The sequence below is a fragment of the Platichthys flesus genome, chromosome 7, assembly GCF_949316205.1.
Source record: "Platichthys flesus chromosome 7, fPlaFle2.1, whole genome shotgun sequence".
Lineage (NCBI taxonomy): Eukaryota > Metazoa > Chordata > Actinopteri > Pleuronectiformes > Pleuronectidae > Platichthys > Platichthys flesus.
This window is the reverse complement of record NC_084951.1, coordinates 25,691,154-25,718,544: the sequence shown is the minus strand read 5'-3', so window position 1 is coordinate 25,718,544 and position 27,391 is coordinate 25,691,154. Positions and strand designations below refer to the sequence as shown.

The window sequence follows — 27,391 nt, the reverse complement described above, 5'->3', positions numbered from 1 at the left end:
TTTGCTGAACTCATAACAAGTACTTTTACTCACCTATGGTTCAGACTATTATACTTTGGAACACTGAGTTTAAATGGTGGTATTTCTACTTTAACTTGAGTAAATGATTTCACTTCGCAAATATATGAGTATATATTAGTAATATGATTAAGATATATTGTTATATATACTTTTTAAATAACCAGTAAAAAAAAGAGGTTCTTGAAATGCAGGGATATTCAAATGTCATATGATCATGTGATGTTATGAGGAAATCTCCTGATAATTTACGATCGACATAAAAACAATAAAATCATATTTGTCTGTGGATTTTACGCTGATTGTGGATTTTGGTCATAGTGAAGATACTGAAAGTGTAAAATAACACCCAATACCATTTTATAACCGATATGGTGACATGAATGAAGGTGTGACTAGATCTGATTTTGAACTTTGATCAGAGTCTTATTGATTTATCACATAAACAAACACAATAAACCAAACAGTAAAACTTCCCTCGTTACTGGAACTGGATTCATCAACTCAAAAAACAAGGAAACATCTGGTAATATACAAATTTATTCAAACAGCCGTTTCAAATTTCCACAGTATTCGGTAAGATTTAATGAGGAGCTTTTAATCTGAAAACTCCCAGAGAATACAGTAGAAAAAGAGTTTATATATCTTTATATAGTAATATCACAGATTTTTAAAAATATATGCATAGCCAGAAAGAAGTAGACCCACGGAACCCCGGCAGGAGAATGTCCTTGGCTTTGTGAGCACGGCTGCACACACACAGACACACACGTCGTGACCTTTTGACCTGCAGCTTATGTGCAGGACACCAGACAGCCTGACCACACCCATGCAGATAAATGCATCCACTGCACAACCGGCAACCACACGACACAGAGATCAAGCTCCTGCCACTCGGCACGTGATCTCAAGATATTACATCGTCAGCAGAACTGTTTATAAAATTATAACGTTTGACTCATGGAAGTACAGAGGTTGGAAGCGCACACACAAACACACACACACACACACACACAATCGATCAGGTGCACAGACAGAAACGCTGCAGCGGCGCTCGACGTGATTTGAAGATTATCAGCGTGTAAACATCGGAGGAGTGAATTGCATCGTGGGAAAGATTAGTGCTGGTAGACGTTTGGGATTCTGGCAAAAAAAAACGAAAAGTGATTTTTCTTCAAGAAAGGTGCAATCGTGGAAAATGGTCATGTTCAAAATGTACAACTCAGATACATTTACAGAAATACATGCACAGAAAAACATACCTGTAACGTTTTTCCTAGATTATAAATTCATCTCATATCTGTACCGTCAGATGTTATTCACCCCATAAAAGTACCAGGAACAATAATGTTGACAGCAAAACAAAATAAACTGGGTTATTTCCAAAGGAATAAATTATAAGGTGATATATACACAAAAACAGAAAATAGATATTTACATTTAAGTTTCAAGAGGCCAATTCATTATGCTTAACATGTTGTCTGTGGTCAGATGTGGTCCCTGCAGGCTGGAGGAAGTTATGAGCAGAAACAGAAACAACATGTATCTCCAGTGTACGACTGCAAATCTTCATATTCAGAAAGAAGTGAAAGAAGTTTTAATTTGAATCCTCGATGAAAACCAAATGGAGCCACGCTGGAGAGCCGCTCGGTGCCGTGGACTTCCTGCAGAACACGTCCCAGAATTTCCGTTGCAAGAAATGTTCAGAGTAGTAAAATACAATTAGTACAAAAGAGATTCTCATTGGCACAAAAAAACAAAACTCTTTGTGATCAGTAGCAAAAGTCACGTTTAGAAAATCGAGACGCAGCCCCGGCCTCGTCTTTGTGTCGGTCGAGGTGACAGGAAGAATTTACCCGATTGGCTCGTTCGCCCCGTTCAGAGTCTCACAGCAGTCGAGGATCTCCAACAACAACATTATCAAAAAATATCCTGGAAATCTATTGTACGTCCAAAAACATCCCAAAGTGGCAAACTGGAAGACGACAGCTCTAACTCATCCCGTAAAGTGATCCTGTAGTGGAGCTCCCAGCAGGTCACCGGCCCGTCTCCCAGTCTGTCGGGCCGCCACCACTCCCAGTGTTGAAGCCCGTGAAGCTACAACATCAGTCAGGTTCAGGGGATCATCAACTTACACACACAGGAGAAGGTAGAAGGAGCTGCTCGGTTGTATAGAGTTGATTGACAAACAATGCACTGTATGAGAGAAATCTAAATAGTACCACAGTTAAGTCCCGTCCTTTGAAAACAGCGCCTCCTGTAGGTGACGTGTGGCGATGCAGGAAGTGAATGATGCTGATTGTTTGATAGATTGTTCCCTGACGTCTGTCGGCTTTCTGCACACACACACACACACACACACAAACTCACACATACAGTACTTGTCCATGCACTCCAAAGCAGACGCACATGCTCGTTCTTGCACATGCATAACACATGCACGCCTCCGTGTTGGGCCCGGCTACAGGTTCTCCCCCGGCTGGTACTGCGGCTCCGTGGAGGTGAAGTAATCCTCCAGGAAGCCCTGCAGGTACTCGAAGGTGGGCCTCTCCTCCGCCTCTTTCCTCCAGCAGGTCAGCATCAGCTCGTGCATGGACTCGGGGCACTCGGCCGGGCACGGCATCCGGTAGCCACGCTCCACCTGGTCCAGCACCTCCCGGTTCACCATCCCTGCGGGTGGGGGGGGGGGGAGGCAGAGGGAAACACTCAAGTCAAAGTGTGAACCGTGAGATTGCTTATATAGACTGATTCCTCTGTACGCTGTTAGACAAGTGAGCCTGAGAGAGAAGAAGTTCTCCTTGCCTGGGTAGGGCACTCGGCCTTTGGTGGCCAGTTCTGTCAGCAGGACGCCAAACGACCAGACGTCAGATTTGATGGTGAAGCGGCCGTAGAGCGCCGCCTCCGGGGCCGTCCACTTGATGGGAAACTTGGCGCCTGAGAGAGGACGAGTTCACCAGATTAAGATTCAATCATTGAAGCTGAGACAAACAAAACATTAACTTTACTGGATTAATCATAAAGTTTCCTGAGGTCAATAAACAAGCGGCTCCAGTGGATGTTAGCATATTTGCTTCTGTTACACAAAATTACATATATTTATTCCAATATCATGAATATCTATCCCTCCACAAAACGAGTAATACCTGAACTACACACACTCAAACACACAAACTTAATTCGTCAAATGGACACAAACCACTGTACTGCATTTATGTATAAATAAAACAAAACGCTATAAGCTCGATAGCGCCCCCTCGTGGTCTTACCTTGCCTGGCGGTGTACTCATTGTCTTCAATGAGGCGAGCCAGACCGAAGTCGGCCACTTTACAAACCAGGTTATCTCCCACCAGGATGTTGGCAGCTCGGAGGTCTCTGTGCACGTAGTTCATCCTCTCCACGTAAGCCATTCCTGAGGCGATCTGAGGAGGAGGAGGAGGAGGAGGAGGATGAGGAGGAGGAGGAGGAGGAGGAGGAGGAGGAGTCAGCGTTTAATTAAGACACCGAGCCAGGACACATGTTTTTAGCAGATTCATGTTTTACAGCGGTGCATTTTTATATATCTGCCACTGACCTGTGAGGCCATGTCCACCAGCTGGGGGAGGCGGAGCATCTTACCCATGTCGCCCTTCAGGAAATCCAGTAAGCTGCCTGTAATCAAAGGTTTCATATGTTGGTACATTTCTCAAATATCTTTCCAGGCATTGAACAGCTCGGCCTGAGTGACACAGACAAATCATTCCGGTCGTTCAGGTTTCTCAGTATTTCTTGTAAACGTCCACGGAGCAGGTTCATCTCTGCACGTGTCGTCTTCCTCTCTCTTCTCCACCAGTCTAACTTCACCACGGTGGTTCGGCCGACGCTCACCTTGCACCATGTACTCGGTGACGATGTAGATGGGCTCCTCCGACACGACGGCGTAGAGCTGCACCAGCTTCTCGTGCCTCAGCTTCTTCATGACCTGAGCCTCCTCCAGGAACGCCTCCGGGGACATGGTGCCGGTCTTCAGGGTCTTGATGGCCACACGCGTCGTGCCGTTCCACGTCCCTGAGGAGGATAAGAAAAACAAAACAGAGTCTTCAGTGATGAGTGTGACACCTCAGACAATAGAGGAGGGATCAGCGGGGGCATTCCTTCATCTCGCTATGGTGAAAGAAAGTGGAGAAGATCCACGCACTAAATTATAGAGCAGCCTCTTACAGGAAACACCAGTGGTAATTAATTTGTTCTCTCTTATCTGATATCTTACAGCGTCACAGTGTGTTTCTGCTGTGTCTGCAAACAACATGAAGGAAAGTGAAAGGAACTCCTGGATCCATCCCCTGATCCAGGATCTGCACCAACTTGTTCCTTGAGTCATTTTCCAGCCTTCCACAGAGTTTCATGGAAATAAAATATACACAACCTCCTTGGCAGAGGTAAAAAATAAGCTTCACATTTTATTGTTAGGAAAAACTTCAGAGTTTTATGTGAAACTGTTCAGGAGCTGTTTCCTTCCCTCGTTGGTGTTTTATAAATTTGTTAAATGCAAATAGTTCTGGGCCTTGAGAGTGATGCAATGGGCTCTTCCATGGGTCAAGTTCCACCACTTCACAAAATCAGATTAAAACCTGTTCTATTGTTTTTGTGTAATCCTGCTAACAAACAAACAAACAAACAAACAAAGACGAATACAAAACCTCCCTGACTGAGTTAATTAACCTTTAACATAAAGTAATGCACACAAAACTAGATTAATAACATATTGGTTCAATATAAATATTGTATCTATAGATCGACTGAAATCCTATCTACTGTAACTGAAGAATTGAGGAATTTAACAGTTTGGCAAAGAATAAAAAATATAAGAACCTCTTCACTTCTAACAGTTATTCTTTTAAAGAGCACATCAAGAGGAGGAACAGGTCCCTCGTCCGGCTGGAGACAGAAAGACACTCACCCATCCACACCTCTCCGAAGCAGCCCTGTCCCAGCTTCAGGTCGAGACGGAGCGAGTCCCTGGGGATCTCCCAGGCGTCCTTGGCCAGTCCCTGAGTCTGAGGCTTCAGCACGGGGCAGATGTCCGACAGACTGTGACACAGCCCGTCAGCGTGCTCTGGGGGACACGAGAGGACGACGACGGGGTGGACGGTTAAAATAACAGAAACACGACAATATGAGAAGATGTACTCTGACAGCCGGAGGGGCAGACGTGTGGGGGACTCACTGCGGTAGTGGTTGACCAGCTGCTGCAGGTTGCTGAACTGCGTGCGGGACGTGATGTAGTAGCCGCCGCTGTCCAGCTTCCGGATCTTGTAGTGCTTCACGTTCAGCCCCTTGGTGTTATCGTAGTCCAGCACAGACAGACAGAAGGCGCCTGGGGGGGGGGAAGTTATTGTTTAGTGTTGCTAAAGAAAAGAGGTTGTAGCATTGTGGCACAGGGAAGCAGCGGTCACAAGATGGTTCTTTGTTCAAATCCCAGTTCAGTCGTGTGGAGTTTCCAGCTTCCTCCCACAGTCCAACAACATGCAGGTTAATTGGAGACTCTTAATTGATAGTAGGTTTGAGAATGTGAGAGTAAATTATTGTTTTTATTACATTGGCCCTTAGATTCAGCTCCAGCCCCCCACCCCCCCCTTCTAAAACCCTCAAAGTGGAGACCAGGGAGCCCCCAGGTGTCCAAGAGAGGGTCCCTGGGAGAAGGGGAATCATGTATTATACCATTAGTTTCCTCCATTAGACATAATGGTTGACTCTTTCTCTTCTAACGACGCACAATTAAACATCCTACAGTTACTTCCCAGCCTGTAAACAGAGAGAGAAAGTCTTCAGGACGATTTGCTCTTCACGCCACCAGGGGGAGGCGTCAGTCAAGTGTAGAACCGCGGTGAACAGCAGCCCCGGGCATGGCCTCCCCCCCTCTTAATGTTTGAACTGGGTGATTTGGCCTGTGGTTGTTCAGCCTCAGCTCCACACTGACCTAATTCTGTCTGCCTCACCCTGCCAGTACCTCTCCTCCTCACCCACCTCCTGCGTTTCCCTGCATCAGTCTGCACCTTGTCCCTTTGTGTGGGTCCGTGCAGAGGTTAAACACAACATCTCCCCGGAATCATGTAACGTGCACTTGGACGCACATCACAAACACACATACACAGACACACACACACACACAGAGCCAGTGAATCCCACGTGGACTGTGTTTTTTCCGCAGTATTTGCAGGAGTGGAACATCCAACCTTCCTGCATCTGCACGACACAGTGGGACAAACACTGAACAGCAGGGTTCTGCTCCTCGGTGAATTTTTACTGAGACGTGTCGGGGAATTCAAACTGTGCTTCATGATGAGATCTCAATATTTAATATCTAATATCTCAAAAAACACTGGGAGTAGGAGCTGTTTAAATAAAGTGTATTTTCTTTTGTTACACATTTCCAGGACAAAATGTTCTTTAGTGGATCAGAGTGAATCTCAGCTCTTCCAGGTCTGGAGAGGTTTCACCATAACAAATGCATTTTAATGTTTTAAAGACAAACAGCTATTTTCAAAGAGGATTTTTTAAAGAACCCTCATGAGTTATTGAGAGAAAATGTCATAACTCATAACACTCCTCAGATCCTGTTAAAAAATGCATTCTGCATTCCTGAGGTTTGTTGCAATAAAAAAATATTTTTGAAAAAAATCTAAATTTCTGCCAAACATTCACCTAACGAACGAAATTTTTTGCAAATGTGAAAGTCAGCTGTGTGAAGAGACTTTTTCCCACAAGTTCCTTCGTTAAAACTCGGGATAAAGTCCGGAAATTTCACCACAGACAAAAACTGAAAAACTAAAAGAATACAAATATCCCAGGATGAGTAGGAGGAGTCGTAACTGTAGAATGAGCTGATGAAGATGTTAAGAAACCAGAACACCTGGACATGGGGAATATGCAAACCCCACACAGACAGAATCCAGATGTTTAGCAGCGATGCAAACCAGTGCAGTCGAGGACCAACACATGCATGGACAGAGTTTAGGTCAGAACTTGGTCTCAGGGTCTGCTCTCTCACCTTTAGTGGTCTCGCTCTCTCTCACCAGGAAGGTTCCTCTCCGGTTCTCCAGACTCAGCAGCAGACGCTCCGAGTCGCGGCGGGTGATCTTGCCAAAGTACCACCTGGAAAAAAAACATGGGACACACGCGGGAAGCGGGATGGTGAAGGTGTGAAGATGAAGACGAGGGCAGGAGGAGGAGGTGACAGAGAAGAAGTGAAGAAGAGAGGTGGTGAGCCGGTGAAATTCAGTCTGAAGCCATTTCACGTGCAGATCATACGCCTGCAGATCGGCAGCTGCTTACCTGGACTCGAGAGTGAGTCTGAGGTGACTGCGGCAGCGGGAGGAAACAGTGAGAAACGGACACGAGTCATAAAAACAGTTAGTCTGTGAGTTTGAAAGAAGGCGACTGTGTGGAGATCAGTGAGCCCGCCCTCCACAAGCAGAGAGAAGTACACAGCAGTACAGAACAAGACAGGGAATACTTCAGCTTTTAGAAAAATACTGTGGAGTACTTTGCTTTCTTGCTGGAACTGCACATATGATGCAACAGGGCAGGAGGTTGATCTCTAAGTCTGGCATGTACATGAATGACCGGACACTAGGGGGCGCTGTGAGGACATTGGTGATTTCAAGATTATGTTTTTTTTATGTTATTAGTCTTCAATAGCATTAATATAACTATTATTACTATAATATATAGGGTATTTGATTGATAAGCCTCACATTGTCTTTTTTTACTTCAGATTTTGTGTTGATTAAAACAAATATGTTAGAATGTTTTTAATAGTGAGAATCAACGGACCTCTGGCTATAGATCTATATTCAGAATGATCTTCTGATACAAGATGCATTTTTCAGGCGTGTTATTAGACCGGGAATAAAAGTAAAACAGTATGGATGTGTTCTATCTCTCAGCAAGAAAGCAATCAGGATATCAGTGTTCCTTCAAAGAGTTCATTTCAAATTCACATAGAAACAAAAGGAGAAATCCTCCAGAATCCAGCAGCGTTAATTCCTTCATGCACTCGGTGAAAAACAGATAGAAGTGACAGAGTCAGGGAGAAAGTAAATGAAGGGCTTTACTCTTCTGCCTGGATGGAGTCGGACGGAGCCACGTAATTGCTGGGGATGTAACCGCTCTCTCCCGTGGTCAGGGAGCGCGCCAGCCACCAGTCGCCTTCCCTGCAACCATGAGACGACAACACACAGCGTCAGCGAGGCTCGTCACACACACACACACACACACACACACACACCTATACACACACACGCGCCTCAAACACAAATTAACACGGTGCTCACCAGTTTCTCAGGGCCGGTGTTTATCAAGAGTCTCCCAGTGAGTGACGTAAACCAGTAAACAGCCACTTTGTGATTGTGAGGGAAACCAGTACAATAACTCAAATGGAGTCGTGGCTCCCGGAGCAGCTTGATAAATATGAGCCCAAGTGTTGAAAAACATATTTAATAATTATACACAGACACACATTCATGTGGGTATGAGACCGGGGAGGGGTGGGGGTTGTACCCTAGGCTTCATCGGGGGGGGGGGGGGGGGGTAATGCAGCCGTGCAGCACTGAGAGTTTTCTTAGAGTAAAGTTAAGATTTGTTTTAAGGTGAGTTGACCTGAATCGATTGCAGCGCTGCAGGGCTCCAAACCAGAGTTACGGTGGAGTTGTGCCTCTCGCTAGTGAAGTGGTATTACAGTGCACAGGTAAATGCTTCAGGTGACGCAGCACAGACACACACACACACAGACACACACACAAGCAGCACGTTCACAAAGAGGAGCTTCACAAACCTGCAGTTCACCTTCCTCCTGAAATTAACGGTTTGTGACGGAGAAATGGAAAAAGAGGAAGAAGATGAGGGGGAAGTGGTGAAAGAGAAGGTGGTTAATACAGAGAGCAAGTTGTGAGCAGTCACACAACAGCACACAGAGTCACACAATCCTGATGTATGCATTTCAATGTTTTACATCTGACGCAGGTTTATAGACCAGAGGAAGCTGTTATTAGTGATAATGGCCGTGGGACATTTATTCTCCTTATTGACACATAAGGCTTAAGGAGACTGGAATTTATAATAAACAACTCGCAAATCCTTTTTTTAAATATCAGCTGATATTTCGGGGTCTGACATTTTAACCACACTCACCAGTTTGTTAGTTTATCTTCATGTGGTATATACCCATCGTGGTTGATTGGACACTAGATGGCGCTTTTAGGGGTTTTGGCTTCTCAATTAAAAAAATATATATCTTGATTTTTTTTTTTATGTATTAAAACATACATCAGCAGATATTACGGTATCAGAAATATTTCTACTCCCTCTCGGTTCCGGCCCCCAGACTCTACATTGGTCGGGCTCTACAGGGGAGGGACAGTAATGAGGTAAATAGCCGGAGACACAATATTATCATAACAAAAGCCAATCAGGTCACTGCACACGGCTTTACTCCTACATTTAACTGGACCAATCAGAACTGTGATAACCTGCTATCTAATCAGAGCTGTTCCTGGACTCTAGGTTCCCGTGACCCAATAAGGATCCAGGTCTTGGGCCTGAGGGGTCTGAGGGGCCAGATGCAGCGATAATCCACTATTGTTCTCCGCTGCCTTCTAGGTCAGTAGTTTGTTAGTGTGCGAGCGGCTCTCGGGGAGCAGCGCCACATCGCACGCTCCACTGCACCGCCATCGATTCACTGAGCTAAACAAGCATCTGTGGGTTTGGTTTGTTTACGGAGGGCCGGTGGTCCCGCGGTGAACTGGACCTGCTGAGGGGAGACGGACCAGCGAGACGTGAACTGTCTCAGGGAAGCGTTTAGTGAATGAAGCAGGAAACAGAGAGAAGCTGAGCTGAGCCGTGACTGTTCAGGCAGCGAGCAGTGGTTCAGACAGCCGGACAAACAGAGTGAGAGGTCGTCTGTGGTGGAGTGGATCACGTCACCTCTACTGTAATCATGTACTTTTCTTATTCAACTCTACTTTACTGAACTAGTTTTACTTCCCACATACTTTCCACTTTTACTCCACAACACATATTTGCAGATATCTGTACTTTCCTATCTTACTTTACATCTTTTGAAAAGCATTGAGACACATGTACATGTTATATGTTTTATATAATGTTTTAAGTAATCAGTAACAAGAGGGGAATTGATCCACTGATCCAATCAGAACGAGCAGGTAACAGTAGACTCCGCCCCCAGCAGCAGTGGTATCACAGGTAATGAACTCAGCATGTACTTTTATCTTAAACACTTCAAGTATATGTAAAAACAAGTACTTATGCTCAATCATAAAAGCCAAATGTACTTTTTACTCTTATTTGAATAGATTTCTGTCTATTTATTTGTTCTTTAACTTTGTGTAGTGACCAGAAAAGTTCCTTTACTTGGTTTCTGTACTCGAGTACATATTTCATGTATCTGTACTTCACTTAAGTAGATTTATTTTCAGGTACTTTTTTACTTTTACTCTCATACATTTCTACAATGCATTGTGTTTTCTAAAAGTAAAGAAACATCCAAACTGGATTAGAAAGAGGACCCAGTGAGACGGAAAGAGTCTGAACTCATTTATATTAAACAGAGTATACAGTGGAAACACTTAATACTATATCTGACTGCTACATTAGGGAATAGGATACACTCAGCAAGTACTTACAACTACTTACGTTTAGTACTTACTCCACCACTGGTAGTAACTCGCCGTCATTCACACAGTGTATATGTGTGTGTGTGTGTGTGTGTGTGTAGGAAAAAAGTGATATTGAGCTAATTTGTTTGTGTTTCCATGAGTGTGAGACAAACGGCAGGGGAGTCATCCGGAGGGAATGTGTGTTGGTTTCAGTTCCTTACGTGTTGTTGACGATCTGGAGACGCTCGCCCTTCTTGAACGACAGATCCGAGGCCGTTCGAGACTCGTAGTCGTACAACGCCACGAAGGTCGTCACGCCCCCTGGAGGAGGAAGAGGGAATCAGAGACCTGCCGACCACACGTGCTGAGCAATGAGTTCTAACAACAAACCAAGCGAACCTGCCAGTGTGATTCTGTTGGGAGCCGTGCTGCTGTTGTTGTCCACTCCGCCGAACAGGGCCATCTCTGCCGGGTTGCCCAGAGACGGATTGCCACTGAGACCTCCGTCCATCGTGGAGCCACGGTTTGGTGCCAGGGACGGCTGATTGGAGCTGGAGTGGTGGCCACCGGCCCCTCCTCCACAGTTGAGGTTGCCATCGAGGCTGTGGGGCCGCAGGCCTGAAGACTTGGGCTTACTCTTGGATCCCCCCATGGCCAAGGCCTGTGGCATCGAGGACAGAGACAGAAAAGAAGACGTAGTCAATAAGTGACATCAGTGACATCAAATAGACTTGTTTTACTTATGTCATTTTATTAGAATACACTCTCTGGAAAGATTCCCCGGCTGCCACATGCCAGATGCAGAAACCAGAGACGGGCTGGAGGCTGAGGCTCCAAATCCACAGAGACACAGAGTCGACCACATGAAGCCAAACGAGCCCAAAGACCAGGAGCAGCTGCCGCTCTTTGGTTTCAACACAAACATGAGATCAGCTTCACCACGCTGCCACCAGCAGAGCGCACACACACACACAGACACACACTAACGCACACATGTGTCAGACACAGATGCACAGGCAGAGAAATGAAATGTCTCAGCATTCTGTGGTGTCATAGTCGTTCTTCTGGCTTTCACTGCACCGCTCGTTTAAAGATGGGTTAAGTGTCGTGAAGCTTCAAATCAAACCCAGTTCACAACCCTTCAGTCTTTAGTCAGGAACTGAACACTGTCATTTAGCCAAACTTCCCAAATATGAAATTTGGAAAATAATAACAAATCTGTGGAGATGCAACCTTTTATAAAATAAATAATGATCTTTTAAAGCTGCATTAATTGCTTGTTTTGACCACATGGGGGCGATGGAACAGGTTATTGTGTTGAATGCATTAGGAAACGTTTGCTGAACTACAAAGGCACTCAGAGAACAAGCACCTCCCCCCGGGGGCCGCTGATTATCCTCGATGCATCAATTGATCCTGGAATCTCATAAATATAACACCCTCATTAATATCAGTCTCCTAAACACGCCTCAGCAGGACCCATAAGAAATACACATAAATGAAAAAAAACACAGTTATGGTCATTCTTGGATCAGCTTCCTGCTGCTGACTCATATTAAAATATAAAAAAATTTCAGGGACCGAAACTGCATCATTCTCCCAAGTTTCATTGTGCTCATCAAGTAGTTAAACCTGTTTAATAACAGATAAAAAAACATTACCTCTTGGGCAACGCAGAGAAACACGAGAGAGAATTAAAACATTAAACTTGCTGAAATGCTGAAACGCTCCACTGAGCAGCAGAGTCGGGGGGATAACTCCAAAACCCAGCAGTGACTTCATCGGTCAGAAACAACCAGTGGATGAACTGATAATGAATCGTTAATTGCAGCTCTATCTGGCAGCTGCTGATCCACTCCCATGATCCTCGTGGAGCGATTAACCACGGGGCCTGATGAGAACAGGCCGAGGTGCAGAGGGCAGCTTCGGATTGTTGTGGCCTCTTGATTTCTGCAGCTTCCCAGCCTGCTCAGGCTCGAGAAGTAGCTCTAATCACGGCTTAGTGCGGCAGAATCATTACACTAAGCCAAGGATGATTTAGGGAGTCCGGCCCGGGCTACCATCGGGGTGAGATCTAGCCACAGGGAGTCCGCTGGAAATGCTAATTTACTGAAAACAGTAAACAGTCGGGCAGCCTTGAGGCCTCTGTGGTGAGCCCAGGAGTCAAAGATACAACACACAGGTGTAATCACAGTCAGGGCAGTGTGGTGACATGTGGTGGAGAATGTGCGGCACAAGGGGGGGCACACTTCGGAAAGAACGCACTGGGGAAATTAGCGGCGCTGTCACTGGTTCTTGTCATTTTTGGGGAATAAAGCTTCAGTTCTTCCCCGATGCTCAAAGCAGTGAGGGATCGAGGGGGGGGGGGGGGGGGCACGCGACACGAGGGTTCACATGGTAGGCATCATGAGCGAGTGAGTGTGGGGGAGGAGTGGGAGGAAGAGGAGGAAGTGAAGAGGGGTCAATGGGGACGCACGCACATCAGTCCATATCTCCCCTCAGGGCACGTCTGCATAAAAGGGGGTCGCATCCCAGTAAGTGCACCAGTGCAGATTCACACAGACACAAAGATGATGGGTGGCTCGTCCTCCACACACTCTCTCTCTCTCTCTCTCTCTCTGCTGCTGGGAAAGCTGCTCCCCCGTAATCCACACAGATAATACTCTCACTTAAAGGGAGGAGGCCTCAGTGAGATAACAGATTAAATAATGCATGAGGAGGACAGAACACACAGAAGCTGTTTGTGTGACATGATTCACCATTTTACACGTTTGAGTTCCAGCATAGCGATATTGTTTTGTCCCGGACAGTCTCCCTGTCATGTGTGTGCTCCTGTTTGCCAGATGTGGGCCACCAGTAGGCCGGCGGTGCCACATCATCGGCTGAAGTGTGTCACATCTGGATTGGACCTGATACTTTACTCTGAAAAGTCCCGGAGAGGAGAAGAGACAGAGCCGAGCGAACGTGAAACAGACTCTGTTCTTTTTCTTCACACTCACTTTCCAACAAAGACATCTTGTGTCGGCTCCCAGCAGGCGGGAACCAACCAGACACACCAGTGGCCTGTGGCTCCGCCGGCTGCCAGCTCCTCGCGTGCTTCAGCTCCAACAGCCAGTAAGAAATATGGAAATCAAGTCAAGAAGCCAAAAACACTGTCATGCAATGCAGGAGTGTAGAATCTTGTCTCTGTGTGTGTCTGAGTGTGTGTTTGTGTGTCATCTGCAGAAGCCAGTGATAATGAGAGCATGATTCTGGCCCAGTAGCACTGAGGTACTGTAACGAGCTGCTTGGAAATCCCTGAGGCGAGGCGGGGGTGTGGCTGGGTAGGTGGATGGAGGGGGGCGGGGGGGGGGATCTGCTTAATTATGCATAAGATCTAGCAATGAATTCCAAATCCTATAAGTCTCCTGGGCCTTTGGTAAATGGGAATAGTCTTTTAACATTGCAGCCGGTGTTGTGTCCTCGCCCCACAGGAAGCTGAGAGTCCCTGTGTTCTCTGCTTTGTGCGTTTAACGTGAAAAGAAAACGATCACAACCCCTGAAGAGAAACAGCAGAAAGGAGCCGGGGTCACGTCACTGCTCCATTTTCCACCGGCTTCGTAATGAACTCTTCTGTGCTCCGGCTCATTTAAAGAAAAAGAAGATATTATAATCTCTTCTCATCTTTTGGGATCAAGGATCAAACGGGCGGTGAACATCAAACCGGAACCAGCCGGCCTCAGATGTCCTGTGTGCCGTGTTAATCGGAGAGTCCCCAGAACGAGGCTGAAGCAAACCCACGGTGACAGAGAGGGAGCCGGTGAACCTCTGCTGTGTGAGCGGGCGAGTTACGACTCGCATGGCCTCTGCCCCCCCCCCCCTGTGCTCGCTGCTGTGCTGTGGTCCAACACACACGTCCTGACACTCCACCGTCACTCTGACCCGGGGTCTGTGAACGCCTCAGGCTGCAGATTAAAGGTCACAATTAAGCTGTGGCTGTAATGCCATCATCGCTGAAACAATGAAGCCGTTGTGTTAACAGTTTGTGTTTGCGTCACATGAGCGAGGTGTGATAACACAATGACAGAGTTTTCCTTTCTCTCAACGCACATGAGATGAACGTTGAATAATCAGAGTGCAGGAGACGTGGGATTAGTTTGGAGGATGTTTTCTGGGACGCCACCTGAGGAGATGAGCTGGAAACACGTTGTACCAGTTCAGCCCAGTTTTGACCTGATTCCTGAGACACACAACTCCATCAAGGAGCTTTAATCTCTGGTTATTAAGAGTTTTTAAATTGTATTTGCAGAATTACATCTAATCTACTGGATGGATTACCAGGAAACTTAATGGAAAGATGCATTATGGGTTATTGCATTTTTTTGGGGGATGGATCCAGATCAGGGGATGGATCCAGGAATTTGGCATCACTCTTTTTAACATTGTGAGATTTTGCTTTTGAGATTTTGTTGATCTTCTTAAAATAATGGGAAAACATGTTATTTGTAAGGGTGTGTAATTCGGTGCAGATCCAAATGAATGTATAAATACCTCTGATACACCAAAAAGAGCGAGTATGTATATATATTTAATATATTCTGTAAATGTATTGTCATCTGCAGCTTCTTTATAAATGTGAATGAATCTGAACTACACTTATACAGAAAGAGAATATACAGTAGACAGAGTTAATACTAAATCTGACTGTTAGTTATTTAACTTTTTCCATTGCTAGTAGAGGAGTTCTCTCACTTCGCTGTCTCGCCAAACTAGTGCGTTCACCTCGACTTCATGTTTCCATCAGAGACGATATAAAGATCTGTGACGTGACCTTTGCAGCGTCGTTTGACCCGGGAGTGACTGCCGGTTGATTCCATTCACATTGCAGGGAGAAGCCGGATGTTATCGGGTGTTGATTGTATTTTTCGCCCAGTGGAAAAGGGGCTTTAGTCCCGATGGGTCTCCCCTGCAAACCCTCTTTCATTCAGCTGAGTGGCCAACAGGTGGAGATAACATTTAGGCTTTTAATGCTCTCACATGAACAGGCAACAAATGTTTAAAATGGCGCGTGTGTGTGTGTGTGTGTGTGTGTGTGTGTGTGTGTGTGTGTGTGTGTGTATAAATGGACGGGCTGTGCTCGTAGTCAAAATCTGAATAGTGCAAATGTTCCAACAGCGTTTCACAATCAACAGCAACTGATTTAGCTCAGGGGATAGAAAGTTAGTGTGTGTGAGTGTGTGTGACTGTGTGTGTGTGTGTGTGAGAGTGTGTGTGGGTGTGTGTGTGGGTGTTTACAATAAATGCACGTGTCTCTGCCTGTGTGAGTGAGTGCATGTGATCCCGACGTGAGCCCGGTGCATGTATATTCCTTCATCTTAATGCTCTCTATGTAATTACTGCAGGGAGGGGGGGGGGGGGGGGGGGCTCCTGCGTCAACAGCCGCCAGTCGCAGTATAATCCAGCCGCTCTTGTTCTGTCCAGATTATCATCGTCTATTCTCTAATCGTATTCGCCCAGCGCTGCGATGACTTTCCATCTGGGGCCTGAGAACAAGCCGGTGCTGCGGGGACGAGGCCGGACCGACCGGTCGGACCACTGCTGCTGCTGCGCGTGTCTGAATCCTGTCTCAACAAATCCCTCTGCTGTGGGACAAGTAATCTCCACCGAGAGCACAGAGAACATTTCACCATCAAGTCCCACAGTTTGATTAGGTAACTCGATACTGGGCATCATGAAGTGTGTGACGTCCTCTTTTGATTCCTCTTCACCAGACAGGTCACCGGTGCCTGCCCAGGGTTTTATCCCCACTTCCTCTAACCCGCTGGTTGATCATCACAACGAGCAGAGAAGAAGAACCACAGCAGGGATGACATCATAGAGCGGCTGGAACTTCCTCTACGTAGAGCACCTTAAATTAAAATACCCAAGAGTCAAGTTGCATCAAGGTTTAAGGTTTTCAAACTGAAACGGTTTCACACTGCGATTCGGCCCTGTATCAGTCTTAACCCCTGTTCATGTTAACACACCTGAAAACACACAACACACAACCACTGGGGGCGTGCCCTGTTGTATCATCGTTAAGTTCAACAGCCCAGCAGCTGTTAGCAAAGACAACAGGGTCAGCAGCTGATTGTCTGTGTTGTGTTCTTATGCTCGAGGCTAACGCAGGTTGTTTTCTCCCAGAGAGGTCATGTCATAGTGTGTTTACAAACCCCCCCCCCCCCCCCCCCCCCCCCCGTTTCGTCCTCTCCATTCTAGCAGCTCTGGATCTGTGTCTGTAGCCGAGTAGAAGCAGTTTCCATGTGAAGCAGTGGATTGGCTGCGACCCCAGAGAGCTGCTCTGTGTTCGGAGCCATGAAGGTAAACAGACGCCCCCCCGATGGCAGGACTCTGCTGAGTCCTGGATAAAGCGTGTGTGCCGCCCCCCCCCCTTCTCCAGAGCTCCTGTCGCGGACAGACACAGGGATGGGGAGGTGTTGAAGTCAATATTTACCACTCTGCACACACACACACACACACACACACACACACACGCACACACACACACGCACACACCCATACAAACACGCACATACACGGCGCCCGGCTGTTGCCATGGAGCCGATTCCGAGCATTCCACAAACCAACAAACTGCACAGATAGTCGCACACACACACCCACACACCAACACGCACACACATACTTTCTTGGCCAAAACTCTGGATGCCTATCTGATGAAGGAAAAGGCCAGATTAGCAGAGGCCTCAGCCGCTCTGTGTCTGTCACTTCCTGAAAACATGTGAGATGGGGGAGGGTGGGTGGGGGGGGGGGGAGAGAGGGAGAAGGTGAGATCACCTGAAATGGAAAAACATTCCTTCCATGATGATGTTTTTTGGTTCTCGTGCAGAACGACTCCCACAGAAACATCACGTTCTCCCGTCTCTCCGGAGCCTGCACTGCTTCCTATGATAGGATCAGAGGCTATGAGCCCTTTCACTGTGTGTGTGTCTGTGTGTGTCTGTGTGTGTGTTTCTCCACACCAGTATGTTTCTGCTATAAAAAGCGACCTGCAGTGTGTTCACAGCACCTTTTGTTTGCCAGCAGCGCCTCAGTGTTACGACCCGACTGTAAAGTCATGGAACATCTCTCCGGGCTCGGGCGCTGAGCAGCTGGCCGCTCCGTCTTAAACCCGGCGCTTAGAGAGGAATCTGATTTTTTTTGTGTGTCCACTTCCAAACAACACACACGGCTGGCACCGAGTGCAGGTTCATGGATTTTCTGTTATCCCCTGTTCCTAATCTGAGTGTGACACACATGACATTATTTTGGGATTGAGGCTCAGCAAGAACATATCTGGGCCTTTTGAGATGAAGTGATCTGTGGCCACGTAACAAGTGAGTCACCTCCGGAAGCTCGAGTCCTACAAACTCTTAGATCAGAGGTTTTTCTTTAGAGTGAGAGAAGACTGATCGGTTCAATTGAAGACCGACACCTGATTAGCATAAACAAATTAGGGAAACGACCGATAACCTGCTGTCTGGAGCCGTTTATTAAAAGGAAAGACAACACACATCTTCTCATCTAGCTCTCGCCAAGATCAGGAGAAGGTGATTTTGATTCACCTCCAGCAAAACAATCTTCTCTCCAACCATCCGTCTTCTCCTTCCACTCATCTGGAACAAGCTCCAACCCCCCCCGACATTACCACAGAGAACCACAAGGAAACACTGGAGCCCAGCGGCAGCACTGGGATTAAACCAGGAGGAGCCACGTCTCTGTGGAACTCATCAGGTCATACGAACGTCCACACTGACACGTCTCAGACCTGTCAAACTAACTATCTGTGGAAACCAAGTCAGAGCACGGACTGCAAGACTGAACCTGTAGGTGTGTGAGTTGTGTCGGTGACTGAGTCACACAATCAGAGGTTTTCATTAGTGTTTGTGAGTCAGCAGGATTACTCAAAAAGGACTGAAGCCTTTCCCACGAAGGAGCCTGGAGTTCGGAACCCAGGACATGTGGAGCAGATCCAGAGAAACTAGAAGATCCCAGATTTGATCTTTTCACCTTCTTCAACAAGAGGAGATAAGAGCTGTGACTCGGTTCACCGGCCGCGTCCTGTGGAGGACCCACGTCCACTGCATCCTCCAATAGCCGAGGACAAACAGTTAGTCACGCAAGCACAATGAATCATGGGATATGTTGGTCTCTGAAGGATCCGCTCGGGGGGGGGGGGGGGCTCTGTCGCTCTGGGGTGGAGGGACACATTCGTAAGAATTTATAATTTATTTATACCTTCATAGAATCTATGTTCTTGTAGAATATGGATATGGATGGTAAGGTCATAAACCTGCCTCCTCCATGTTAGCAGATAGGACATGGACCAAACTAATAAAGTCAAAATAACAAAATACACTTTAAATCATTTCCAAAGGTTGTTTCTTTAGTTTTATTTCTCATCACACTGATGCATGTTCAGATGTTAATCTTCCCCTAACGTCATGATGTGATTGGTGTGAACCTCGGGCTCCATCCCCCGACCCCCACCCTGCACCGAGGCCAGAGTCTAACCGTGTCATTGACTCAAGGTGCCAGCGGTTGTATCCGGGATATTTTGGTTTCATTTCTGGACAGTGGGAGCAAGTGGAGACACGTCGTCCATGTTTACGAACACTCTGTGATGTAGAAGTGGAAAACAACCGTGTTTAACTGGGACCTTCGACCAGCCTTCATGGATCGGGCGTGACGGGGACGGATTTAGTGAGACACAAGGGCGGGGGGGGGGGGGGGTCTTCACCAGCTTTGTTACAAAACAGCGACTTAAATTCCGGGGCACTAACCTCACCGTTGCATAATTAAACATTTTTAGCGATTCGTGTTTAAAAAGGAGGAGAGAGAGCGTGATGTCAAACGCTGCATTAACCGATGGTGATGAAACAAACCTTGTGTTGGAACACATGCTCTGTTTTATGGCCCAGGGTCTCCCAGCTGTTCCTTGTCACTGGGACGGACACAGACACACGTCAAGCAGCAGCAGCAGCAGCAGCTACGTCTCCTCCTGCAGAACGGAGATTTGAGGCATCTGAGGAATGCACAGTGCTGTGGCTGCGGCACAGGGACCGGCTGGGGTTCACCGGATCGTGAGGATAGTGAGAGAATCCACGTATTGTTCCTCGGTGCTGCATTAAATACCAAGAATAGACAGAATGGTTTACTACTGTGTTGGGGGGGGGACTTATGTTGTGTTGCTTCTGGGCTTCACCACGACGCCAGCATCACATCCTTCTCTCTCTCTCTATCTCTCTCTCTCTCTCTCTCTCTCTCTCTCTCTCTCTGAACCCCAGCTCGGCAGCTCTCATCTAAATATGGTCATTATGTTCAACTGGGACTGATGAGCTGTGGTCATGTGTTCAAACAAGAAATGTAAAAGAGGGAGAGCGGGCGAGATGGAGGGAGAAGCCAGAAGAAAAAGATAATCCTCAAGAGCTTGAGCTTGAGCTACCCCCCCCCCCCCCTCCATTCCCTCCAAGTCTTACCCCCTCACACTCGCTCTATCCTCCCCTCTATCCTCCCCTCTTTCCCCCATTCCTTCCTCCAATCCTTTCGGGAGATTTCCAGAGGGAAACGTTGGAAATAGAGGATTTCACTTCCTCTGATGTGTCAGCCACGGGTCACGTGAGGAGGAGGAGGAGGAGGAGGAGGAGGAGGAGGAGGAGGAGGAGGAGGAGGAGGACGAGGACGAGGAGGAGGAACATCGTTTCCAAGCCGGTCGTCTCCCTCTCTGCAGTGAGGAGCATCCGACACGAGGAATATTTGATCGGTAACGCTACGAAACAAAAGATCCCAGACACGCAGCTTTTGTTTTATTGCTTCCGAGTGCAGTGCAGTCGAGTGGCGTGATGGCCAACCCTTCCATTCACCTCTTCGCATCACGTTTCATAGAGTTGATCTGCAGGAGCCCACACAGATTCCCATGGGCCTCGTGCCTCAGTGGCCTTCAGGGCTTTCACCGTTTAACTCCTCATCAGCACAGCCAGGCAGCGGGAGAAATCCATGCAGCCCTGACATCTGAGGCCTGACCCGCAGGGAACATATATACAGTATGTATTCAGCATGTAATGAATGGAAGAGCAGTTCTGCAAATTAAATCAAACAGAGACACGACAGGTCAAACGTTGCAGCCCACCCCCGTTTTATAAATAAATAAAGCAGTTCAAAGACATTTATTTCAGGATAACACAGTGTTCAGGGAGCGGGTGGAGGTTTAATCTGCAGTGTTTCTGCAGCGGTGCAGTAAATTAAATCCCTGACAGTTGATGCAAGCTGTTCCTGCAGGTGTCACACACACTGTGTACTGTACTTATCTGTACAAAGGCAGCGCAGTAAACTCTGAAGTATTCTTGGGGCAATACTGCACCATGGGAAGTAGTACTGCATATTTCTAATATTTTGGTAAGAAAAGAAAAAAAAGGAAGAGTTGTTCAGAAGCTCATGTAAAAAGCTAAATAAATAACATCAGATGAAAAGAACGACTCAAACTTGAGTTCCAACGAGCTTTGGTTTGTGAAAGTGTTGAACTTTCTGAGAGAACTCAAGTGGCTGCAGCAAAGAGATTCCTTGAGTTCTTCTGCTTTTCAAATATCCAGTTGTTAACCAGCAGTGATCTGTGCTGCTTATCCCACGAGGGTTGTGCAAGAGGCAGGGCCTGGACAGGTCGGCAGGTCCTCAGGGCCGTCGTGTAGAGACAATTCACTCCAATTAACAGTCTCCAATTAACCTACGAGAGAACATGCTATCAAACAGGTTCTGGCTTATGTGTTCTTTTGCTGTAAGTTCAGAGTAAAACAGAGAAATCACTTTAAAAGCAACTGGAGAACCTGAGGCCACGTGAAGCTGTTGAGCAGTTGAACATACAACATGTTCCAATGTGAGAAAGTGAACCAGGTGTGCATGTGTGTGTGTGTGTGTGTGTGTGTGTGAGTGTGAGTGTGTATTGTGGCATTCCCAGGTTTGTTGCAACAGTGCGACTGAGCCGAGTCATGGCTGAGGAATGCAGAGTGGAGGGCAAGGCGAGTTCCAACTCCTCTCCTGCTCACACAGCCCTGAGCAGGAATGTGCGGGGAGCAGGTAGAGACACCGTCGGGCCGGGACGCTCAGGTGCCCCGAGCGAGAGACACATTCCCACCAGCGCCTGTCAGCCAAAGGGAACGCAGCGTCTAAGTAGCCACACGATGTAAGAACAAGAAAACCAAGTCAAGGTTGCACAAACACACACACACACACACACACACTGTGGCAGCTTGTGCTCTTGAAAGGCTCTGGAACAGATTGTGTTTATCGTCAACGCAAAGTGAAATGCACACTGAGCGTCATCTGCTGCAGCTGATTATCAGTTGTCCTCAAGCAACGACAGAGGAGTTAACACAATAAGAAAGTGTGTCAAGGAAAATCTTACAACCACACTCAAAGAGGAACAGCGTGGCCTCCACGAGCAGATTCCACATCCCTGTAGCTTCAGTTCAAACTCAGGAGAACAAGACACAAACATCCCGGTGTCGGGCTCCGGCTTCCTCCCAGATAGACAAATAAGAGCAGCAGATAGAAGCACCAGCAGGGTTTGGTATTAAAATTTTACAGATCAAAAAACATAACAGCTCCCTGCCAGGACATTTCCATAACAGATTGTAGGACAAGGCCCCTTCAAACACGGGAGTGATTTCCTCCATCTCCTCCAAAGCAGCCCTTTGTTCAGAAGCTCCTGATTTTATTATTCAAATGTTCTCAGTGGGTCGGAGAAGCTGTGAAGGAGTCGCGGGCTGAGAAGCAATCAGGGAGGAGCAGAGAGGAGCAGAGAGGAGCAGAGAGGAGCAGAGAGGAGCAGAGAGGAGCAGAGAGGAGTCGGAGCTTTCATGAGATCTTGACACGTCCACAGCTGAGAGACAGGAGGACGACCCTGCTCCATGTCTTCTCCGTGCTCCCCCCCAAGGACAGAGACACCGGGGGGAAGGTTCACAGGCCACCAGGTGAAAGTCACTGATTTAGAGATCAGTGAGGTAACTGAGAAGAAGTGATATATCATGATAAAACTATAAAGTCATAATAAATCAGGTGTTTGCTGCAGCTATAAATCATCTGGGAGGAAAGAGCTTGTGTCTGATGAAGCACTAGTGACTCCAGATGAGGCTCTGAGCTGTGAAGCCAAAAGTTAATTTTCATTAGCCTCCATTTGACGTTTTCAGACATGACCAGCAGGTAAGATCCACAGAATGGGCTATGGAGTTTTTGCAGTTTTCCTCTCAACACATGCACAACACAACAGGAGATTTTCTGCACAGAAGCGATCACAACAGCAACAACAAATCCTCCACGTTCTCCAGGCGAGAGGTGGAGCAGCCGGGTGCAGCCGGCAGAGACAGGAAGTGACGTATTAAACCCTCCAGACGTCTTCTTCAGTGAACTACGTGTGTGTCACCGATCATTCACCGAGGACAGGCAGATAAAGTATGTGTGTGTGTAAAACTGCAAATAATAATTAATGCCATTATCGAACTGAACTACTCGTTACTTTCTCAATTAATCGTTTGCTTTAAAAAAGGGAAAAGGTGGCGTCTTTATTCTCGAACCCCACACACGCATGTTCAAGTTGCTTGGTTGTAGCCTCCAAACAATAAATACATTCAGTTTATTTAACACACAACAGAGGAATACTGACAATCTGGAGGCGGGGCCGTCATATTGTGTGTCCACATACATTAATGCAGATTTTGTCGAGGATATCCCACGTAAACACATTTGATACATCCGGCTCGGTTTAGTTTCTAAGTCTGCCGGGTCAGAGGTCGGATTTGACAGAGTGTTTCATCTCTGCCAGTAAATGATCCGCAGAGAAACTCCCATGTCAACACACACACACAGGGGGGGGGGGGATTCTCAGAGGATGGAGAAGCCTCGTGTGTTTCCGAGCAGCATGAGCTCTTCCCAGCATCTCAGCCTCCTCGAGCGGACCCACACAGCTGCGCCGACACACAAAGCCGCACACAGAGGCGTCTCTCTCTGAATGCCACGGCCGCTGTTCCTGTCGGCAGCGATGTGCACGGAGGGAATGAGGGAGTGAGGGTGTGAGAGTGATCGCTCTCCACACACAGGCAACAGTGGGAGGATTGAGCGGGGATGCGTGGCCTGTGTCACCCTGGCCCGTTCCCAGAGCACAGGGACAGGAAGTGGCCCGGGGATCCTGGGGAGGATACAAGCCCTCTTCTGTGTGTCTCTATCAAACCACCATCAGATGCTTCATTCAAATGCCCCCCCCCCCCCACACCACTCGTGCATAGAGCCTGGAGTGATATGTCAGAGCGCTTGGTGTTCTGCATCCACGCCATTCAACTTCCTCTACTGGAACGGCTTTGTGGCTTCACGTCTGAACTGATACTTCCAGTTCTCTCTCCTGTGGTCACCAGTTCAGACCAGTGATACGGCTTTACAGTGGAATTCACACGGAAGAGAAACACACAACCTCGAGATAAATGGCTGGCAAAGTGCACACTGAAAAAGACGACAACAATGACTGACACAGAACTAGGCCACTGACACATAAACCAAACGCAGAGAGGGACATAGGCAGGAGAGAGGGAGTGAGAGAAGGAAGGAAGGAAGGAAAGAAGGAGGGAGAGAACAGGTGGCATCGGCGTTCCCGCGCTCTGAAGCCGGGGACTAGAACCAAATCTGGGCCAGATCGACAGAAGTTTAGTTTCTGCCACATAAAAAATTCAAAAGGCATTTGTCAGCGGGAAGCCATCACGAATCTCATGCCCCGCTTTCGGGAACACAATCCCTCTCTCTCTCTCTCTCTCTCTCTCTCTCCCTCTCTCCCTCTCCCTCTCTCGCCCTTTGGAGCATATCGCACATCTCATTTGCTCAGTGAAGAAACCGACACTGGCACCAGACAAGTGTTTTGTTTGTTAAGTACTACACAAAGCCAAAAGGGAATAGTGGGTTATTTCAACAAAGACTCACACACACTACCTCTATTACTACGACTACTATCACATGTCATCCTCCAATCAGGGAGTTGGTTCAGCCTTTTAATTTGGACTTCTCTTCATCCGGCCAATCAGCTGCTTCCTCTTTATTATATCACAAAACAATTACAACGTGACCTCGGAGTTCGATGCCAATGAATCCTCATCTGACCTAAAGGAAAGTGGGACACCCGCTCCATCAAGTGACGAAACTCAGCAAACGGCTGCAGAGGGTTTGGATGTGACTGCTCAGTTCTCTCATACACATCAGCATTGAAGTGTTTGAGAGAGAGAGAGTCTCTTCCCAGCTTCTGATCCATCTTCCTGAATGAGGTGCACAAAGGGAATTTATTATTTGGGGGGGGGGAAGTGGAAGCGATTTGTCTTAAAGACCCTGATTCTCCGAGGGGCTGTGGAAACAAGCGGCTCATTGATGCCAGGCCCAGAGCATCACCCTGACACACAGACCACTCCACTATGAGGGGGAACAAAGCGGTGTTGGGTGGGGGGGGGGGGGGGGGCACAGCCACGTTGCCAATTAGCAGGAATTCTGTCCTCGAGAGCCACCTCTCCAGCGTCTCACAGGAGCTGACAGAGACGTCCACAGCTTTCACTGGGAGGCATTCATGGGATTCCAGGGAGCATTAGGTTTCCCCCTCCGCGGAGCCTGAGAAGCCGGGAGCCCGGAGAAGTACAATCGAGCATCTCGCACCAGCACAGTCACCCACTGGTTTGCTGCAGAGTGCATGCTAATGGTCCCGGGGAAAACTTGGCAGCAGTTGCCCCCTTCGGCTTTGCAGCGTTTTATCGCCCGACCATAAATCTCCCTGAGAACATGTTTGCTGGGTGAACTGAGCAGGAGGGAATCGAACGGTTTACAGAAAAACAAAGCTCACACACGCCCGGCATCGGTTTGTGTGTCACCGGCTCAATATCACAGTTGAGGATATTGGGGATAATGTTTTTTTTTGTCTGCTACCAAACATCCTAATTCCTTCAGGAAAAACAGTCAGAATCTGTGGAGGATTAAGTTTAATGCACAAAACTGACAATCAAGTGCCACGGCAAATTGTGTTTTCATTCAGAACCAGTGAAGTGTGTGTCTCTGGAAGAAACTGTTTCACTACAGACTTGGAAGAAAACAGGTTTTGTACAATGTTGAAGAAAAACTTGTGTGTGTGCTCATATCTCCACTACTGGTCCTGGACCAGCAGTCAGGACGGATGTGTACAGTGTATACAGGCCAATGAGTGAGACACAAACAACCCGGGTGGAGATGGACTGAACGTGTTTGTGTTCAAGGACAAATACAAACTCTACACAACACACGCCTGGTCTTTTCTATCAGACTGTCAAAGCCTGGGCCTGTGAGTCACGTTGAGTGGGAGAGACAGTCTGTCCTCAACGTGGGGGGGGAGAGAGACAAAAAGGTGAGCAGCAGGTAGCAGTGGAAAAGTTCAGGTTCCAGTTTGTTCTGCTCAGACCTCAGGAGAGCGTTTCTCCACAGTCTGAGGTTTGTGTTTGTTGACTGTGAAGTCCAGTGTGTGCATGAAGCTGTGTGTGTTCTACTGAAGCTCTGACTTTACTGGTGGAGATACTGGGAATGTTTCTAAGAGAAAGTGAACGGTGGGAAAGCCCCAGAGGAGCAGGTATACGTGCACGTGTGAGGATGAAGCCTCAGAGAGAAGCTCAGCTGATATGAAACATCACACGGATCCTTCATGTGTCAGCGAGGAGCTGGAACAAGTTCGGACTACTCACCCTGACGCGCGGGTTCCAGGAGCTGTGGCCTCGTCTCTTCTCCGCGGATCTCAGGTCAGATAACGAGCAGATTCAGGATCAAACCATGAACGAAGCGGTCCGCAGGGTTAAAAGATCACAGGTCCCGGATCAGAGGCCGGCGGAGCCGAACCGAGCCACCGAGGCGCAGGGATCCCATTCAGCTGGAGGAGGAGCGGCCCGGCGAGGACATGACGCACAGAGAGAGAGAGAGAGGCGGGGAGGGAGGGAGGGAGGAGAGAGAGAGAGACAGAGACAGAGACAGAGAGAGAGAGAGAGAGAGAGAGAGAGAGAGAGAGAGAGAGAGAGAGAGAGAGAGAGAGACCTAAGGGAACATTGTTCTGCTTCACATGTGAGACAAGTCAGCTGGAGTCACAGGTCCGAGAACCGGAGGGGGTGAGACAGGAGAGAGAGAGGGAGACAGGAGGAGGGAGAGAAAGAGAGAGAGAGAGAGAGAGAGAAAGAGAGTGAGAGAGAGAGATTGGGCTCCTGTGCAGGAACGAGCTGCAATCACCAAAACACAGAGACGTGAGAGAAAAAGAGAGAGAGAGAGAGAGAGAGAGAGAGAGAGAGAGAGAGAGAGAGAGAGGGACAAGGGGCGGGGCCTACGCGTCGTTCCCAGCCTCTCACTGGTTGGATCGGTTCGTGCATAATCGACCTGTGATTTAGTTGAATGGCGTTTTCACCGGAGCCCCGCCCACCCCGAGAGAGAGGGGGGAGAGAGAGAGACAGAGAGAGATAGAGATTAGGAGAGAGAGACAGAGAGAGAGGATAAATCTCAGCCCAAATTCAAAGATTATAGAAGATGGAATAATTCGGAAGTTGATTAGGACAAGTGGAAGTAAGGACAGAGAATGAGACACAAAAGGAAACAGGGAGGAAATGAACAGAAAAAGAGGGAAGGAAATAAGGAAGCAAGTGAACATGGGAGGAGGAAAGAAAGGAAGCAATAAATGAAGGAAGTG

The 27,391-nt window shown here is 47.6% G+C and overlaps 1 protein-coding gene across 4 annotated transcripts; it reads right to left on the bottom strand.

Annotated features, from left to right (window-relative positions):
* Positions 1–542: 542 nt before the first annotated feature.
* Positions 543–26,919, bottom strand: src (v-src avian sarcoma (Schmidt-Ruppin A-2) viral oncogene homolog). 4 transcript variants are annotated; one of them, XM_062391931.1, is made up of 14 exons: positions 26,409–26,673; positions 11,071–11,332; positions 10,893–10,992; positions 8,832–8,849; positions 8,113–8,211; positions 7,331–7,357; positions 7,047–7,150; positions 5,223–5,372; positions 4,956–5,111; positions 3,884–4,063; positions 3,591–3,667; positions 3,285–3,438; positions 2,821–2,952; positions 543–2,688 (listed from the first exon to the last, which is right to left on the bottom strand). In XM_062391931.1, exons 2-14 carry the CDS (start codon positions 11,321–11,323, stop codon positions 2,480–2,482), a joined length of 1,659 nt encoding a protein of 552 aa, XP_062247915.1. In that variant the 5' UTR covers positions 11,324–11,332; positions 26,409–26,673; the 3' UTR covers positions 543–2,479. The 4 variants fall into 4 exon arrangements, with proteins under 4 accessions (XP_062247915.1, XP_062247916.1, XP_062247917.1 ...); XM_062391932.1 differs by lacking the exon at positions 7,331–7,357 and having other exon boundaries at positions 26,409–26,671; XM_062391933.1 differs by lacking the exons at positions 7,331–7,357; positions 8,832–8,849 and having other exon boundaries at positions 26,409–26,669.
* Positions 26,920–27,391: the final 472 nt, after the last annotated feature.